The following is a 20,126-nucleotide window of genomic DNA, read 5'->3' as shown; positions in this document are numbered from 1 at the left end:
CATAGCGTCATTTCTTGGTTAGGGTTAAGTATTGCGTTTGGTTCCCCCCCTCCCTTTTCTTCTTCTCCACCAAACTCCTTTTGTCCTTCCAGTTCCGACTTCTCCCTCTTCTCGTTTCTCGAATCTCTTTCCTTAACCTCCTGATGAACACCCACGGCTTTCACTTTCAGGGAAAACTCTCTCAGCCTCCAGCGGTAGCGAATCCATTGTTGTGAATACCGTACCGTACCGGTTGGTACGGCCAGTATATACCGTACCGGCCACTGGTCCGGTACAGGTATTTTACTTGTTTCGTACCGGTCCAAATACCGATCAGTACTGGCCGGCATTTCGGCCTTTACTTTTTTTTTTTCTTTTTTTTTTTTTCATTTCTTCAAACTATAAGCTCATTTTTTACCCCTAATTCAAACCAGACTATTTATAATTTATATATATATGTATTTATGTATAATTTATTCATATATAGACTATTATTTTGGAATATAATTTATATATATAACTTATTCATATATCGACTATCCCGAAACGGTATATGAAACGGTAACGGTACAGAAATATTTCGTTCTAGTGCCTTGACCGGTACAGCATCCGGTACGGTATTCAAAACATTGAGTGAATCTCCTTCCATTTCTTGATCTCTCTTCCCCTCATTCTCAGCGCTCTTCTCTCCCCCCCTCTCTCTCTCTCTTTCTCTCTCACATTGTGATATTTTGTGAAATGTGATATTATGATATTTGTTGATATTGTGATATTTTGTTGATTTTGTTGTGAATCAATCGAGTGAATTTGTGATATGTTGAATCTGTAATAATCGGCTATAGAGAAGAGTTGAAGGTTGAAGACGAAGGAGAAGCTCAAGAAGAATACGCAGAATGGGAAAGTGAAGTCTTCTCTGAATCTCTAAAGCCGATTGTTATAGAATCTCTATGTTTTCTCATTCCTCTCTCTCTCTCTCCCATTGTGCCACCGATGACACCGGTGAATTAATTAGAAGAAAACCGAGACCAACGTCGACGGTTTTCTTCCCCTTCACCAGCCGGTTTCGGTCGAGATAAATATATTTTCAGCATATCAGTGCGGTTTCGATTTTGGACCAAAACCGCACTGAGTCCTTCGGTTTTCACCCCTACACTCAAGCTTGAGCACCCTTGTTCAAATTTGGCTTGACTCGATTCGTTTGCATCCCTTAATAAAACTTTAAGAAAATATTTAAAATAAGTGCTATATTTTTCAATTTAAAGTTTAGTTTCTAGCTAAAATTTATGGTGGGTCAATCGGGTTATGGGTTGACTAGACTGACCCATGACCTAAACAACCCAAAAATTGACCATAATATCAATTTTTTTCCTTTTGGATACTTGGGTCATCATGTGAACCCGTATGTTGACCTGACACAGCCCGATTATTAACCGGGTCAAATTCGAGTCAAGCCGAACTGACCCAAACCCAATTATGCCCAACCCTAACCCTATTATTACGTGTCAAGCCACGGGTTGTATAAAATTGTTAGCCCAACATTGTCTATTACTAGGGTACTACCCTCTTTTAACTACTAAAAAATTATCATTACCTATTAGAAAATAAACTAGAGACAGAAGGTCCACTTATAGGAGGGTGTTACCCAGGCAACAATTTTGACTAGATTGATTAGAACCAACCATAAACCCATCCCACCCCCTCCCCCCAGCGCCACGCGAGGGGTGGGAATAAAAGAAAACAAAAATAAGTGAACTTACAAAGAATAAATTGAACAGCACACCTTCAACTTTTCATGAGCTTCTTTGACAGTTTTTCCATCTTTCTTCTTCCTCCACCTATAACCATCTTTACGAAAATACCGGATAACTTTTCGATCAAAGAGGAACAAAGAACCCGCTGCAAAATGAAAAACCTTCAGTTACTATTTAAAAACCCGGGGAATGTCAATTCCCAAGCTCTAAACAAAGAGAAGTGGCAAGTAATATTTGATTAGAAAAATATATACACACATACATAAATACATATCAGTATTTGTTAGTAGTAATATCTTCCACATAAGCATGATAAGGAAGTTATGTTTTTTTTTTTTTTTTTTTAATGAGTAAGAGGTAAATTTTATTGAAATGAATTAAAAAAGCATAGCCTATGTACATAGGAGGTATATAGAAGAACAGCTAAATACATTCTAGAAGAGTTAAATTAAAGATAAGAAGTCATGAACATTGTTTCTATTAAGCACAATGGCTGAAAACCAGAGCAATAATGTGTGTACAAAAAAATTTTGAAGCTCCATCATTGTGCACTCCCTATCTTCAAAGCACCATGCATTCCTTTCCCACCAAGTACACCACATAATGCACAGCGGAATCATTTTCCATACTATCGTGCCACCTGAGGACAGCCTTGAATTTCCTTCCAACAAGCAAGTAAATCAACCACTCTCAATGGTATTATCCAAGCGACATCAACTCTTCTAAAGATCTCATTCCACAACACTCTTGTCACCTCACAATGCAATAATAAGTGATCCATTGATTCTCCATGTTTTTTGCACAAATAGCACCAATCCATCACAATGAGTCCCCTCCTCCTTCAGTTGTCCGTGGTCAAGATGTTCCTAAGAGCAGTGGTCCATACAAAAAAAGCTACTTTGGAAGGCACGCGAGACCTCCAAATACTTTTCCACGGGAAAGGTACATTACCTTGTGATGCCAATATTTTGTAACATGCCTTGATTATAAACTTCTTGCTGCCAATGGACCTCCACTGTATCCTATCTCCCTGTGCCGTTATACTTCCTGTGGAGTATATCAATCTGGAAAATTCTGAAACGGTATGCAATTCCCAATCATGATTATCCCTATTAAATAGGACAATCCACTGGTGAGAACCATGAGAAAAAGCAAGTACATTCGCCACAAAAGCATCCTTTTTTTTTTTTTGATCGGTAAGCATAAGCATCGTCGTTAGCTGCAATAATGTAGAGGGTTGGGAAGGCCCTTTCAAGAGCACACTGTCCATACCAAACATCATGCCAAAACCTAATTCCGGTGCCCTCTCCAACTACAAAACGGATATGGTTTTTGAAACATTGCCAACCTCCCCTAATAAATTTCCACTACAAAACGGATATGGTTTTTGAAACATTGCCAACCTCCCCTAATAAATTTCCATAAGCCCACACCATACCCACCTCACTACATTGGAGCACCAACCCCTCCCAAGTACTTTCATGTTTAAAGTCAATAACTTCCTTCCACAACAAGTGCCCCTCCAAGTAGTACCTCCATAACCATTTCCCCAATAAAACTTTATTGAAGGTCCTCAAGTTGCGCACTCCCAATCCTCACATTGAGATTGGGGGGCAAACTTTATTCCAATTAACAAGATGGAATTTTGTTTCCTCCCCCACACCACCCCACAAGAAAGCCCGAAATAACTTATTGATCCTAGTCGCCACCCCTGTAGGCAACGGAAATAGAGATAAAAAAATAGGTCGAAAGGTAAGATAAAATGCTGTTAATTAGTGTGAGTCAACCCCCTTTCGATAAATACAACTGTTTCGAACCAGCCAACCTTTTCTCTACTTTCTCAATAACCCCATCCTAAATAGCTCTAGCTTTAAAAGTTGTCCCCAACAGAAGAGCCAAATATTTCATAGGCAGAGAAGACACTTTACAACCCAAGGGACTTGCCAGACTTTTGATTCTAGGCACCTAGCCCACTGCCACCATCTCAGACTTACCAAGGTTCACCTTAAGCAACACAGCTTCAAAGCATAACAAGAGTGCTCATAAAGCTTGAATTTGGCCAAGATCCACTTCACAAAAGAAGAGTGTCATCTGCAAATAAAAGATGTGAGATTATGATAGAGTCAGTAGTACCATTACCCACCGAAAAACCAGCTACAAAACCTCCTTCGACAGCAACCTTCACCATCCGACCAAGTGCCTCCATAACAATAACGAAGAGAAAGGGAGACAACAGATCCCCTTGCCACAATCCACTGGAACTGTTACAAAAACCAGCAGGGGTGCCATTAACTGGCACTGAGAAGCAAACGGTAGTAATACAATGTTGAATCCATGAAATCCACCTATCAGCAAAGCCACACCTCCCAACCAAATAAAAGAGAAATTCCCAATTCACATGGTCATATGCTTTTTCCATGTCAAGTTTGCATAGAATGCCTGGTACTCCCTTCTTCAACCTATGATCCAAGCACTCATTGGCAATGAGAACTGAATCAAGTATTTGTCTCCCCTGAACAAAAGCATTTTGAGGCTTAGAAATAATTTGCTCCATTACAAAGCTTAACCGATTAGCAAGAACCTTCAAAATAATCTTGTATACCCCACTCGTTAGGGTTATAGGGTGGAAGTCCTGAACTTCCACAGCCCCATGTTTCTACGGTATGTGAGCAATGAATGTTGCATTGAGGCAGTTCTCAAACTTTTTGAAGGAGTGGAATACAAGGAAAACTTGCATAACATCACATTTCACAATCTCCTAACAAGCTTGAAAGAATCCCAGCGAAAAACCAACCGGAACCAGCACTTTGTCTTTAGCCATACCACTAATGTGATGACCCGCTTTTACGTGTATTTTCACTAAAGGGTTTTTTTTAATTTAATTAATATATTAGTTTATTTATTTTAAATTAATGTGTTTTAATTGGTTTTTAATTTATTTGAGGTGATGTTTAATTTATTTTAGTCGTTTTACGGTTTTTAATATCATTTTCGGCAGATCTGTTTTTGGTTTCCGGAGTGAGGATTGGACCTCATTTCTTTTATTTTCTCTTTTTCTTTTCCCTTTTCTTTTCTTTCTTTTTCTTTTTTCTTTTTCTTTCTTTTTCCTTCTTTTTCTTCCTTTTCTTTTTCTTTCTTCTTCCTCCTCTCCCGCGTACGCAGCAGCCCCTTTTTCTCCTTCCGTCGCCGCCTGTTTGTCAGCCCAGTTCTCTGCCGTCCGGCCACCGTTTAGTGCACCGTCACCACCATTCTCTTCCCCTTCCACCAGAGATCATCCCCACCAATTTTCAGAGCCATCGGATCAGCCGTTAGCCTTTGAGAGCCGCCGGAAGTCGCTGCACCTGCTCTGTTTTTGCCAGTCGCCGGTTGCTTTCGCAGCCCAGAACCGCCGCTCGCCGGCAGCGTGGCCTACACCACCCACCCAGTTTTCTTTCCCTCTCACCGGTGAACATCCCCACCAAGTTTCACCTCCATCCGAGCCACCGTTAGCCGCCACGAGCTCCTCCAAGTCATACGGTTTTTCACCGTTTCCGGCGCCGTCGCACCACCTCCGGCCACCATCTTTTCACAGCTTCTTCCCCTACCTCTTGCCGACCTAAGCCACCCATTTCCGGCCTCGATCCGTTGCCGGAGCAGCTCCCACGAGCTCAACTCCGTTCAGCCCCTTTTTGGCCTTCGACCGCCATTTCCACCACCACCCACGGCCAAAACTCATTTCCCTTAGCTTCATAAATATCTCAAGGCCATTCCCTATCAATCCCTAGCCTTGGTTTGTCCCCGTTCAAAAGTGGGTATTTTACAACCCACGGCCACAGTGAATTTTCACTGTTACGTTGCTTTCCTTCCGCCGTTTGCAACGCTGCAAGCTTTCTAAAAATACCGTATAGCGCTATAAGTATTTTCCAAACCCTACTTTTAGATTTAAATATATTTTACTCTTACAATAAATTATTGCTGCTGGTTGGTTGATTCCGGACTAAGTCCGAGGAGTTTGGGGATTGGATAGATGGAGGACGGAGGACGGAATTGCTTGATTTATTGATTTATGGTTGGTTGATTGTTTTGTGCATTGAAATTGCATTTACATGGTGCATGCACGTGCATTTTATTTTATTTGAGACATCATGTTTTGTTGGCGTGAATGGATTTTCGGGTGCGTGTGTCTCACGACCCCAAGCCGGGATGGGTTATTATCTCGGTGGAGCTCCTCTGGTCACTCGGGAGTGGATAATACTGAGTGGCGTCCCCTGAGTTGTCGCTGGGCGACGACGGGAGCGGGGCTAGAGGATGGCCTGGCCAGGTACGCGCTGGGCGTGAGTCTGGGCATCGCTCTACTCACCGACTCCGTGGTCCTTCGCTGGCGAGGGCTAGAGGATGGCCTGGCTAGGTACGCGCTGGGCGCGAGTCTGGGCATCGCTCGTTTAGGTGTCACATGCGTAGTCGTTACCTGCGGTGTGGCACAGAGCCAGGGTGTGCGGATGATCCCTAGGGGAGATCATGGTGCATGCATAATTTATGGTTTTCGGATGCGGGCCATTTTCTGGGAAAATGGCGAGATTTGGTTTTGAGGTTTTTGATCCATTTTCTGGGAAAATGGTGGTTTGGGCCATTATCTGGGATAATGGCGAGACTTGGTTTTAAGGATATGTTTTTGGGCCAAATGGGTTTTTGGTGTGCGTGGTAAAAATGTGGTTTTGTGGGACATGTGCATTGGCTTTTCTTGCATCCATGTTGTTTGAGTTTTATATGTTTTTATCTAGTGGTGTTTGGAGTTTACTTACCTGCGGCACCATTTTTGGTACCATAGATTTTGGTGCAGAGATCGAGGATGAGGAGGAGGAGGCTGAGCCCGAGGATGCGGCTCCGCCGGGGTGCTGATGTCATGTTTTGTATTTAGTTTAAAATTATATTTGTATATTGTAATATTTATTTATGTATGTTTTGAATAGCTTTGTATTAAACAAGAAAAATTCTGGTACTTAGTTATTGACTTGCTTTTCGCTGCGTATTTCTCGTGCACATTCGTCGCTTTTCCACACACTTGCCACACGTCGATAGGATGATGACCCGTGATGTCATCATCCAGACGTCTCGATTTTCCCGTGTTCGTGCGTGGGGATTTGGGGGCGTCACAACTAATGACCTTATAAATCTCATCTTCTTCAAAAGGTCTTTCCAACCAGCTCACACATTGCGAATCAATGGACTCAAAAAGCAAATTATCGAGCTTCGGCCTCCAACAAGTTAGCTCTGTGAGAAGGTTCTCATAATAGTGCACAATATGGTTCTCTAATTCGGAGGGGGAAGAGCGCACTTGAATACCTGAATGGAGTGTCTCAATAGCATTCTTGCGCCTATGTGAATTAGCCACTTTATGGAAAAACTTCGTGCATTTATCACCTTCTTTTAACCAAAGGGTCCTAGATTTTTGTCACCACGAGGTCTCCTCCATCAACAATACCCTCTCCAATTCAGTCACAACCAAACTCTTCCTCAACAATACCTCCTTCGAGGTGTCTCTTGTCAATTCCCGCCCTCTAACCACTGTAGCTCCTCTATTAAGGTAATCTTCTGGTTGTTAACGCTGCCAAAAACTTCCAAGTTCCACTTCTTTAAATCTTGCTTCAGAGCCTTAAGCTTACCTACAAGAATGAAACTGGGAGTACCCGTGAACTGATAAGAAGACTACCAAGAACGAACATTCTCAACAAAACCATCAGCTACTAACCACATATTTTCAAATTTGAAATACTGGTATCCCCCATGAATACCTCCACAATCTAATAAAATAGGAAAATGATCCGAGCAAACACAGGGCAACCGCTTCTGACACAGCTCCAAAAAGTGGGCCTCCCACGAAGGAGAGACAAGACACCAATCCAGTCTCGACCAACCCCGACTATTGGACCATGTGAACTCACCCCCAATAAGGAGGAGATCCATGAGATCCAAATCAAAAATAAACTCAGGGAACTCCTCCATGGCCAAGGAATTGCAATGATTCCCTGATCGCTCGCTAGGAAAGCGAGTACTATTGAAGTCCCCACCCAAACACCATGACACATGCTATAAATAATATAAACCCACCAATTCCTCCCATAGCCTTCTCCTATCTCTATCCATTTTAGGCCCATAGATGCCTACATCGCTCCCAACCATCTACCACATTTTTAAATAAACTAGCAACCAAGAAAGTCCCACACACTCCCTACCGCCTCTACCACTCTTTTATCCCACATTAAAAGAACGCCACCTATGGAACCCAACGAATGTAAATAGGACCAACCCACATACGAACACCCCCACAAACTACGAATGATTCTTCTATCAATGACCCGCAATTTTGTTTCTTGAAAACAAACCACATCAACCTTCCATGTTTGCAATAAGGATTTTATACGAAGGCGCTTATTGCGATCATTAAGCCCCCACACATTCCAAGAGAGGATCTTAGGTTTCATGAGCAATCGTGACCCCCCTCCCCTTCAATCTATCCCTTCCGCTACTCCCCTCCTTCACTTCGTAATTAATAGAACATTTGAGCCTTCTAAGTTCCCAGTCTCTCTTTGTGGCAGACTTCGATCGACTATCTTCAAAGGCAACAAGAAGGGCCCTGAACTGCTCTTCAAAACCTATACAGGAAACCCCAAAGCAAGCTTGTATCTCCTTAACCTTCTTGAACACCCACTCCGATATGAATCTCCCTACATTGGGACTAGGAGGGAGCCTGCATATTGGTTCAGCATCCCCCCCAATCGAAGCATTCCCTTTCACAGATAACCAACTGCAGATCCAATCCATCTGGCAACCCCACAGAGAGCACCTCTTTCCTCAGGTCGTTGCCCAACTCCAAGTGACTACCTTGAGGGCCCACTCCTCCAGTTTCTGGTGAGATTTCCAGTGCTAGGACACCATAGGTAGGGGCAGTGGCCTCTGCACAACACCCTATGGCTACCCAATCGAGAAAATGGGATAGCCTAGTAGTCTCGTAGCCCCTTCTTCAAAAACTTCAATCCCCAACAGTCTAGTCAATTGGGTTGTCGTCGTAGATTCATTGGCAACCACCGCTAGGCTAGTCTGTGCAGGTTCTGACACGTCGGGGGCTAGGGGGACATCAATGCTCTGTGATCTCTCATCTCCGTGCACTGTGAATACTACCACCGGTAGCATTCGTCAGTGGTTCTACAACCTTCAGCAAGGTCACCTAAGTCTTCGCCGGCGCCGGTGGCTCGAACCCACTCACTGATGGGCCAACTTCAACCTACGTGAGTCTCCTCTAGACCGGGCCTATCTGTTGTTTGGAAGAAGGCTTCCCCATGGGCTGAAGCCCAACACCAAGGCCTAGCATCTTTTCCTTCCCTTTAGGCTGACCCAAATCCTTCTCCTTCCCTTTGGGCTTGCTAAGCTAACCCTAACCCATTTGATCAAAAAAGCTCGAGCCCAAGCCCACCTCATCTTTCTCCTTAACGCACCGTATTAGCCAATTGACTTTATCAATCAATTCACCAAGCTAGCTCTTCATATCAGACAACACTTGAAGCTATGTTTCCTTTTTAAGATCGACAACACCCCTGCCACCCCCCTCACGTCTCTGAGCAGCCGCCGAAAAGGTGGCGCTACCTGACCTTTTAGACCTACCGCTCTTAGTCTAAGATGTTCTTGAGGTAGCTCCAAAACCCACAATTGTTGGAGTACCTCCCTGTATGACCGAGTGGCAGAAGTGGCTACTATCGTCGCTAGTGGTAACAAACGGGCAAGACCACCTTCTCTTCTAGCTTCCTTCAATGCCTCCACTAGCTTCCTCCAGCCCATTCCATCCCTATCCCCTGGTATGAAGATGAAACTCCGGTGACCTCCCCTACCAAAATCCACCATAGCCATGTTAAAATCTCGAGAGTTAGAGAAGCGTTGTGCAATGAAGCCCCTGTCCCCTTCCCGATGAGCAGTATAAAACTTCTTACCCCCAGCCTTCAGAAACTCCTCCAAAGCTTTAGAAAACTATCGATCTGTAGCTAGCCCCAAGCTCATATCTTTGACAACTTTCCAACCTTTCTTAGTTAATAGCACATAGCGTCCATCCCTTAACACCTCAAACACCTTGAACTCGATTGCAACGCATTTTGTAGAAGGCATTTTCCTTTTGATACAGCCAGAAACGCCGTCAAACGCCCACAACCACCATCGGACATGGAAAGATTACGTACGAAGTGTACGAAGAGAAAACTTAAGTTGACAATATACTAATAAGTGTAGCATCTGCCCAACTAAATTTCTCTATGGTTATGTTTTTTAATGTATTAATGTCTATGATCTCTTATTACTTGATGCTATGGATTGTTAAAATGTAGCATTCCTAACCAATGGGTAGGGGATTGTTGAAATGTATGATGTCTTAATTTATTGGGTATTCACCGCATTTTGTTTTTGTGTTAAAATGTCCCAAAGTGATGATGATGCTAATGAGTCTGCAAGCCAAAACCAGTCATGTTGAAATAAGTATTTAGACTGGATTCTTGTTTTCTTGGCTACATTGAGGCTTTTTGAGATAGTTTTTAGCTACAGTTTGAGGTAATAAAGCTTATGGAATTTCTTAACACCTAGTCGTATGTAATGTTATGATGTGGCATCCCTAGCCCTATGGGAAGGGAGCTTGGCAGCCATAATTGAGTAAAGAAACTTGTTTATCCATTCATACATGGCCAATGAAATTTTTCTACCCTCATACAAAGCCATATAATCTCAGTTGAAATTGCAATATCTCCTCATGCCCTAAATTCTAATACTAGGATTAACGTTCGACACAACTGGCACAAAGTAGCTGGTTCTCAAGCAGTAATAAAATTAATTTAATATAAAAATTTACAGACTAAGTTAGACAATTCTGATAAGTAATTAAATCAAAATAAATCGGTAATTTTCTTAGTGTGGTGTATTTGGAGGGAAAAGTATGATGCAAATTTTGAGGATAGCGAGCAATTGTTTTTTTATGAGTAGAAGGGTGAATGTTGGAGGAGCTTAAAACTTTCTTTTTTAATGCTCTCTTTCTTCAACAGCTTCTATAGATTTTAATGGACTGAGTTTTCATGATTTTCTTGTCTGTTTCTCTATTTCTAGTCAAGTGCTCCTCTTCTATACTTCATGTGTACTTGGACCATACTTTTTATATTTTTTTAATAAAACATATTTGATTACTTATATAAAAGAAGAAACATCCTCGCACAAACTTAAGATGTATTGCAGTAATTTTATACACCTATATACAAGATTGAAATAAGACACAAAGAAGCATGCAAGTGACAACCTGGAGGCTGGACAGGTGGATCCGGCTTTAATTGAAACCTGTGATGATTGCGAAGTATTTCACAAATTTCACTTGGCCGAAGCCAACGGTATTGCGCTTCTATCAGTATCCTGTCAAGGTCTGCAAGAATTCAAGAATTTCAAGCTTAAGATTCAACAATAGGAACAAAATCCATACTACTTATATAGTAAATATTTACCGATACAAAAAACTTCTATAGTAAATATGCAGTATCTCCATGAATGTTGAAATCAGAACCCCTAGGGGTTGGCTTATGTGGTAAGGGCTTTGGTCTTGAGGTGTGCTCCTTTCGTGTCAAAGGTACAAACCCTTGGGTGCAAACAATTTCTATCACCACACCCCATTGATGAAAAGTATATGACTTTATCTAATCTGTGTGATGGGACAGCTTACATGGATCTATTAATTGAGTAAAGACATGTTGTGTTAACATGGTCTCTGGGATGCCTCATAAAAAAAATTGTTGAATCACAAAAACCTTCATTAACAATAACACTCGATGCACCCTAATACCTAACACGCTGAATTATACTTTTTTTATGAGTAAAAATTTATAAACATCAATAGGTGTAACCAAGGACACTGCATGTATACAAGAGAAAACACCTAGCTAGGAAGCAGAACTAGATAAAAGGAAATCATGTACATTAAGCCCATGATAGGAAAATGATCCAAACAATGCCCAAGAGGGAGAAATTAAAAAACTACCCAATCTAGACCAAGCCCAATTGGGACAAAGACGCACCTCCCCCAATCTCTCACTTAAATACCCCAACATACTCAAACTCTCTCCACCATCATTGTTTCCACATAACTAATACTCCACCCGAAGCTCCCTTAGAAGCTAAATAGGACCATTCTACGTATTGGTAACTCCACAAATTCAGAATGATCATACGAGAACGAAGGAAGCCATCATAATACAACTGGTTCTACCCTCCCTCTAGTCCTCCCTCGACTTGGACTACCTCCCTTAGTGCGGTAGTTGATTGCCCAAGTAAGATGCCTTAACTCCCTACCCTTCTTAGATCTTGATTTTGTTCCAACTAAGTGACCTACCTCAATTGCAGTGAGTAGTACTATGAGTTGGTCATCAAATCCTCCACATGTAATCCCCACCCCCCACACACACATACCGCTGTATCTCATTAACTTTTTCCAAAACCTAATCTAATGATGAACCAGCTATATTGTTGATCAATAGAAGAGATATCAGGGGTACAACATCTTTCAAAAAGTCAGCCCCCAACTGTACACCAGGCCCTAAATATTTCTCCTCACAAGGCACCAATGACAATCCCATCATTTCCTCCACACCATCTCCTGCATACAAATCCTGAACCTCCTCAACAGCTCCATCGTTGTTGTCAATACGTTGTCCAAAGCTTTGTGTTGACCCACAAGGTGCCTAACGAGATACCAACAAATTGGTTCTCTCTGTCATGGATTGTGGAGCCATGGTCACCATTGGAAATTCTGGGTAGGCGACAAACTTGGAAACCTGCCCAAGTCTCGAAAATACATCAAGTTCCTCCACCTCCAAAGTGGGTGCCATCATTTCGTCAAAGAGAACATTGACCGAGGATGCGTCACTCACCAGCGATCCTTTTTGTGCCACTCCAACAGACCCTACACCGCCCTCAGGCCTCAACGTTACACCATTTTCCTTCAACTACATAATGGGTGCCATTGTGTCGGGGAGACCACTGACTAGGGGTGTAGCACTCATTGGAAAAATTTTGTGTCACCCTTCGTGGAGGGCAGTCTGTTTTGGCCGTCTCTACGCTGATGCCCAATGTAGAATCCAATTCAAATGTAGATGACCCAATTTTCCTTTTGACCCAACACACTCTCCTAGATCTAGTTATAGAAACTGGGCCAAACCCAACTTTCTTTTTACATTTGTTTGGTTTTATAGAATTAGGCCCCTATCTAATTGCACCCAGCCCACCTTTTTTTGTAAATGACATATGATTCGGACCTATCTTGCGCTCCCTCTTATTGAGCCTTGCAACCCCGTTACCACCACCTGAAAGCAAGTTGATTTTCATAGATAACAAGACAATTGTTACCTTCAACTCAACAAGCTGGTTTTGCATCTCTTTTAATGAAATGTGCATCTCTCTTTCACCCATTCTACCATTGGGGAACTCCAAAACCATCCCTTGTTACATAAGAATCGGTTCTTGTGCTTTCAGAGGAGTCAGACCCCTCCTGCTTTGGGTTTTGTCCATACATGATCTGTAGAGGCTTCAGACCACTTTCACAGTTCCCCTTCTTGCCCCTAGTATCAAACTGAGTCACCGGAGCATGACCCATATTCAGAGCTGCAACATATGATCACCTTGCCACCATGGTTGCACTTAAGTCTTTTCGTTTCAATTCTATATTGTTGTTCTTATGATCGGATATGTTCATCTGGCTTTCCCCCCACGACCCATCACCATGAATGGAGAAAAACAAAGCAGTGGTTTTGCGTAACTCGACATCAAATTTCTCCCATCCCAGACTTTCATACCTTTTCAGAATGACTAGAACACCCCGCCAACCTCCTCCACCATATTCGATAAGAGTTAAATATCTACCATGTACGTTGGAGTATCGTTGAGCCACGAAGGCTCTCTTTCCTTCACGCATGTGTTTTATGAATTCCGGTTCTCCGCCTGGAACACTACTTCCACCATAGCCACCAGCCACGCTATAACACTACAACTCATAACTACAGACCTCCAAACCCTTATGCCCTTCTCCAAAATTTTATTGAGGACCTCCATGTTTCTGGTAAAAACTCAAAAGCCTTCAGCTCCACCCAAAAGTGCACAAACTAACCTATAATAATCTGTGATCTACTAAAGTAAGAAAAAAAGGGAATGAAACAGAGAAGTATTGCCGGTAATCATCGCCAGAAATAGCCATCAATGCACTCATTCCATACAAGAGAGAGCTGCTGCATTATACAAATCTGGTGAAGCTAGAACTTCAGAACTAATACTTATTAAAATAAAAAAAAATCAGAGCTCAAAATAGACCTCTGAGACCCAAGCCTAATAAAAACAACATTGCTCAACGCACTCATCTCACAGAATGCAATGAAGCACTTCATTCGTAACTTCAACATGCCCAATAAGGTACTTCAGGATCGTGGTCCTCATGCAAAGCACTCAACATTGCAAAAAGTGTGCATGAGAAATATGAGGGAGCTCTAGCATATGGCTTTGACACACACTACCAAATTTGCATAACATTCACAAGAATTCGAAAATGCAAAGAAAATAAGTACCCTCAAACTTGCTAAGCACCTTAGTTTGTTATCTCAAAGCATTGCTTTGAACATTTTCAACAAAACCCCTTAAAGAAAACAATTGAGTCCTTTGTACATATATACTAACCAAGTTCTAATCTAATAAACCTGAGGAAACATTGAAGCATGGGGAGAGCGAGCGACGGAGCGAGAGAGAGAGAGAGTTTACGAGGAAAAGAAACCAGACCTAATGTTTGATTAACGTATAGTCTACTCTCAGCCATAAACCCTAGATTTCATCAGCAATAGCTCCAATTACGAATTCACAAAAAAGCCAATACGGAAACCTGCGAACAAAAAAAAAAAGAATTTCTGAGAACGCCAATCGAGAACCAGAGCTCAATGAACGAAAAATAAAACCGAATCACCGAGAAAATTGCCGGCAAAAAATGGAAACCCTAGCAGCAATGGAAGATAATGGAGGTTTGGGGTAAAGAAGGGGACGTACTTTAGGGGAGAGAGAGAGAGAAGAAGAAGAAGAAGCAGCGCGTGAAAACCACTGAACAACTGAAAAGGCCTAAAAGAAGAGCGAGAGGGATTGGAAGCCTGTGTTCACATTAGCAAAAGGATAAGACAGGTCGGATAAAATCTGATGTGGTACGGGTCGCTTTTATTCGCCCGTGGCCCACTGTATTTAGATTTTAGTAGTTATTATTGACATCTCATTTAATAACTTTACTTGTTATTTTCATATATTATATCTATTTTTATTTTTTTTATTTTTTATAATAAATATATGATATATAAATAATAAATAGAATAATTTAATTAATTTAATAAAAATAAAATAAAATAAAAAATAATCTCAAAATATATAAAATATATAGTGTAGAATAATGAGTTACATCCCTCGTCTCAAAATAAGATCTTTTATATATTTACGATCAAATTTTGGTTAATTATCCCGTTGAGATTTTTTTTTTTTGTATTTTTTTAGTAATGTCATATATAGTTATAAGTTATTCAATCGTCATATACTACTTTCGAAAAAGGAAAAAAGAAATTTATTATTAAAAAATTAATTTTTTCATATTAATTTAATATTTACTCACTTTTTTAAAAATATTTAAAAAAAAATACACGACGCTTATACACTTTATAACTGATGTTGATGATAGATTTTACCACCAACTGATCTTGATCAAAGACCTACAAGAAGAAAGAAAAATGGTCCCAATGTGCCTAATGCACTTCCGATGCCTAAGTTAGAAATATGAATGTATTACTTAGTAAAAAAATAAAAAAAAGGAATTTGAAAATCGTATCTAGATTTATTGTTGTTGGTCCCTTTTCTAGGTGAATTGTCATTTATAAGGATATCATATTTTTCCTCAAATCTCGAGGCTTTGATCACCATATTCTTGGGATATAATCCCAAAAAAGAACGGTTTGACATCCTAGGGAATGATATTTTGAGTATCTCGACATTCCCACAATGATATATATTTGCTATTAAGGTTGGTTACCATAATAATCTTATCGGAGGTGATATGACCCTATGAACCAAAACCTATAGTGTTGGAAACAAGTCCTGTTGGACCCATTATGTGGGCCTTTTACTTTGTATCTTTGGGCTTGTCTATCAGGGATTTAAATGACTCTCCAGTTACCCTCAAATTCCTATCACATTGGCATGGTGAGAATTTAAAGATTATGAAATGTTTGTGTCTGTCACATCATTTTCTAAGATTGGCTATTTGAATTTGTTCAAGCGCACGATTTCCTTTCGCGCCAAGAAGGTGAAGATACGCTTGGACCGTACTTCATCTTCGAGGTCAAACCATTCATTGACGATGCAGGCCGATAGCTAGTCTACGCCCTACCAAAACCATATATATATATATATATATATATAAAAGGATCCAAGCCTAAAAGGAGAAACAAAAACTCAATTTGACAAATTACTTATCGAGAAAAACAAATTCCTCAATCAGGATGTCATGGCACGAATAGAATCGTCTCTCTCCAAGGACCCCAAGCGTGTAGAACCCGAGACAAACTAGGGCCCCCATCGCCTTAGGGAAGGGGCCCTGAGCCATGGAAAGACCTTAGAAGGTAAGGGTTGGGATTGACCTCAAGGGCCTCAGCCTCGACAGTAGGTGGCGAGTGCACCACGTCTATACCTGTTGTGTCACCATCCATCCGAATGGGAAATGAAGAAGCCCTATAGCAATGGGAGGTGAAGAAACCCCATAGCAATGGGAGGTGAAGAAACCCCCTCCTTGCCCCTCAAAGAGGCGCTGAAATGAGAGGAGGGAATTGAAACCCGGTCCCCGCTCAGCTCTGGGTTGAGGGGAAGTATTAGAGTTCGCCTCCATTTTTAGTAGAGGAATGGAGCTCGGCTCCCCTTCCCAGACCTCCAGTCATTCCACAATAGCATCGTCTGCAGGATCCTGGTACAAATTTCTTGAACACCTATTAATGAGATTTCCACATGCCTACTATGACATGCTCCCAAACAACCTTTGACCAGGATACCGCCTCCGCAAACATGGAGGCACGACTTATAGAGATGGAAGAATAATATTAAAGAAAATGAATGTAACGATGGAGACCCTCCAACAAGAGAAAGAAAGCCTGAAATGGAAAAATCCTGCCTACAGTGAGGGAGCCGCCTCAGACCACAGTGATCGACTGGAAGTAGAAGCGCACAGTGCAGGCTAAACGAACACCAAGAAAACAAAGAAAAAGAAGCTGCATGATGAATTGTGCAACCTCATTGACAAATATGAAGAGATGGCTAGAAGGATGGGAGGATTATTTTCAGTCGATCAGCTGTTTAACTGTACAAACTTACCTTATATTTTGGAAGTAATGGTCGTCCCACTCCCACCAAAGTTCAAAATTCCACAAATAGAAATGCATGATGGATCATGAGACCTGGTTGACCACCTGAAAAATTTTAAAGTACACATGACCCTCCACGAGTTCCCCAAAGAGGTAGCATGTAGGGCTTTCTTATTGACATTAAAGGGCATGGCATGAGGCTAGGATGGGGTGCTATGACAAGGATCAATTGACAACTTCAAGGAATTAGCCAAGCAATTCCTAACACAATTCATGGCCAGCAGGAGGCAAAGACAACCCGCTGCGTACCTCTTAACCATCAAACAGAACAAGGGAGAAAGCCTAAAGACATACCTCACTCGGTTCAATAAAGACCGACTAACTACCGACGACCAAAATGAGAAGATTACGCTAGCAGCCCTTCTAGGTGGGGTGTGGGCCCAAAGTTCATTTATGGCAGAACTTACACGATGAACTCCGTCAAGGTTAAGAGAATTTATGGATAAGGCCAATGACTTCGTCAACACTGAAAATACACTTTCATGTCTTAATAGTGCCATGGAAAGCGGGGAAAAGGAAAAAGAAGAAGAAGAAGAAGAAAAGGACCTTTAGAGGTCCAATAGGTGAAAAGAGTATTGGAGAAGACTAGCCGAAGCTATAGTGACAAAAGATGGGAAAAGCAAGCATCCCTAAGGGGACGCGACTTGAGGCCCGGTCACAACAACCTGAATGTGCTGTCAACTGACTGGTTGACAGATTGAACAGAAGGCAGTAGAGCAAAAAAAGAGCGACATTTTTACGCTTATCACCAAAATGATACCCACTGGAGGGAGGACTACTTCACACTAAAGAGGCAAGTCGAGGAGCTAAGAGGAAGCGGTAAATTGAAACGTCTAATTGCGGAACACCTGAAGCTAGAAGAACAAGTGCCAAGGTGAGGAACAAAGTGAGATCCAAATAATAGGTGAAGTAGAAGTCCAAGAGGGCAATGATTGTCAAGGGGGGAAGGCCGTGATGCCCCTTGCCAGGATTTGGACTGCAACAATGCACTACTGGGCGAGATACGTACTATAGCATGAGGGTTTGCCGAGGGAGGAATTTCTGAGTTCGATAGAAAAGCACACACCTACAAAGCAAGATACGAGGAAGTATATGCAACTGACAGACCACACAAGCAACTAAGGCAGGGGAGAACGGATAATATTTTTTTTTTGGGAAGAAAATTGTGAAGGAGTCTTGTACTCACACGATGATGCATTGGTGGCAAGACTGTTGGTTGCTAACTACACCACTCAGTGAATTTTGATCAATAACAGAAACTAAACCGATATCCTCTTTTGGGACGCCTTCACCAAAATGGGCATATACCCTAGACCGTCACCCATACCATTGAAGAAATTCTCTAGAGATGTAGTACAATCTTTGGGAATGATAACTATACCTATTACAGCCGGGAGGAGCAGACGTCCTTATTACAAATAGCGAGGGTTGAGACGAAGTTCCACCCCCACCCCCCGTATTTCTTGACCAAGGCATAGAGACACGAGATGAAGACCATTAGAACTAATAACCCTTCACCTAGAGCTGCCAGAAACCACGTCATGGGTTAAGACCAGACTCCAGCCCGAGGTCCAAGAAGCCTTAAAACACAATTAGAAATTGTTTCATGGCAATCATGGAGATGAGGCCATAAGTACATGCCGGGAATAAACAATGAAGTCATCGAGCACCATCTTTCTGTCGACCCTACCATCAAGAAAGTCTGCCAGAAAAAGATGCATTCAACATGGAGAAATACGCGACCATAGTTGAAGAAATTTACCAATTGCTTGCTGCAGGGTTCATTAGGGAAGCCCACTATCCTAAGTGGTTATACAATGTCAAACTAGTAAAAAAGTCCAATGAAAAATGTATGCGAATTTCGCTGATCTCAACAAAACATGCCTAAAGGACAGTGTCCCATTGCCATGGATTGTCGTGATCATCGACTCCATAACAGGACACCAAATATTGGGTTTCATGGGCGTCTACTCAAGTTACAACCAAATTCGAATGAACCAAGAGGACTAGGAGAAAACCTCATTTGTGACAGACCGAGGGCTAAACTGCTATTAGGTCATGCTCTTCGGCTTGAAAAGCATGGGGCGACATACTAGAGGCTTGTGAATCGAATGTTCAAGAACTTACTGGTCAAAAATAAAGAATCGGCCCAACACTTGGAAGATTTTATGAAAGCCTTCACCGTGTTAAGTTAGTATAAAATGATGTTGAACCTGGCAAAGTGCGCTTTCAATGTCGACTCAAGAAAATTTATGGGCTTCATAGTGTTTGAAAGGGGTATAGAGGCTAACATAGAGAAGATTAGGGCAAGCATGGAGATGAGGCCCCCTTAGAATATTAGCGAAACCTAGAGATCGACCTGCAAAGTGGCAGCATTAAATAGATTCGTGTCCAGATCTATTGGAAAATGCCTATCCTTTTTTAGGGTTTTGCGCAAAGTACACCCTTGGAACGACAATTGTGACAAGGCATTCCAAGCGTTGAAGTAGTATCTATCCAACCCGTCGTTGCTAAGCCTGCCTAAACAAGGAGACACGCTCTATGTATATTTGGTGGTTTCTCCCTATGCCATGTTGACGACACTCATTAAAAAGGAAGGACAGCTTCAGAAATCGGTGTGCTAAACAAGTCGTGCCCTAAAGGGGGCAAAGTCGAGATACCTACGAATGGAGATGCTAGCCTTCAAGTTGTTGACGACAACGAGTTAGTTGTGACCTTGTTTCTAAGCTCACCGCATTAAGGTCTTAATGAAAGCTCCCCTCAAGAAGATACTTCAGAAACCAGAAGCCTCTGGATGCCTAGTGAGCTAGTTGATTGAATTGAGTGAATTTAACATCAATTACCTCATAAGACGAGCAACAAAGAGACAAGTCATGGTAGACTTTATTGGTTTACAAACTTTCCCAAAGACATAACTACTATTCCA

General features: G+C 41.8%; 1 protein-coding gene across 5 annotated transcripts in view; it reads right to left on the bottom strand.

Moving 5' to 3' along the window:
• LOC122300325 (calmodulin-binding transcription activator 3-like) overlaps positions 1–14,936 on the bottom strand; it is a 33,607-nt gene extending 18,671 nt beyond the window's left edge. For 2 of the 5 annotated variants that reach the window (XM_043110885.1, XM_043110883.1), the window contains exons 1-4: positions 14,802–14,936; positions 14,541–14,640; positions 11,032–11,151; positions 1,760–1,875 (exon numbers count right to left, since the gene is read on the bottom strand). In XM_043110885.1, coding sequence (XP_042966819.1) covers positions 1,760–1,875; positions 11,032–11,151; positions 14,541–14,577 — 273 coding nt within the window. In that variant the 5' untranslated portion in view covers positions 14,578–14,640; positions 14,802–14,936. The other 3 variants (XM_043110884.1, XM_043110888.1, XM_043110887.1) reach the window with 3 other exon arrangements.
• Positions 14,937–20,126: the final 5,190 nt, after the last annotated feature.

This window comes from Carya illinoinensis, chromosome 2 (assembly GCF_018687715.1).
Source record: "Carya illinoinensis cultivar Pawnee chromosome 2, C.illinoinensisPawnee_v1, whole genome shotgun sequence".
In the NCBI taxonomy this organism is placed as follows: Eukaryota; Viridiplantae; Streptophyta; class Magnoliopsida; order Fagales; family Juglandaceae; genus Carya; species Carya illinoinensis.
Note: the sequence above shows the minus strand (reverse complement) of the source record. Positions and strands in the feature narration are given on the sequence as shown.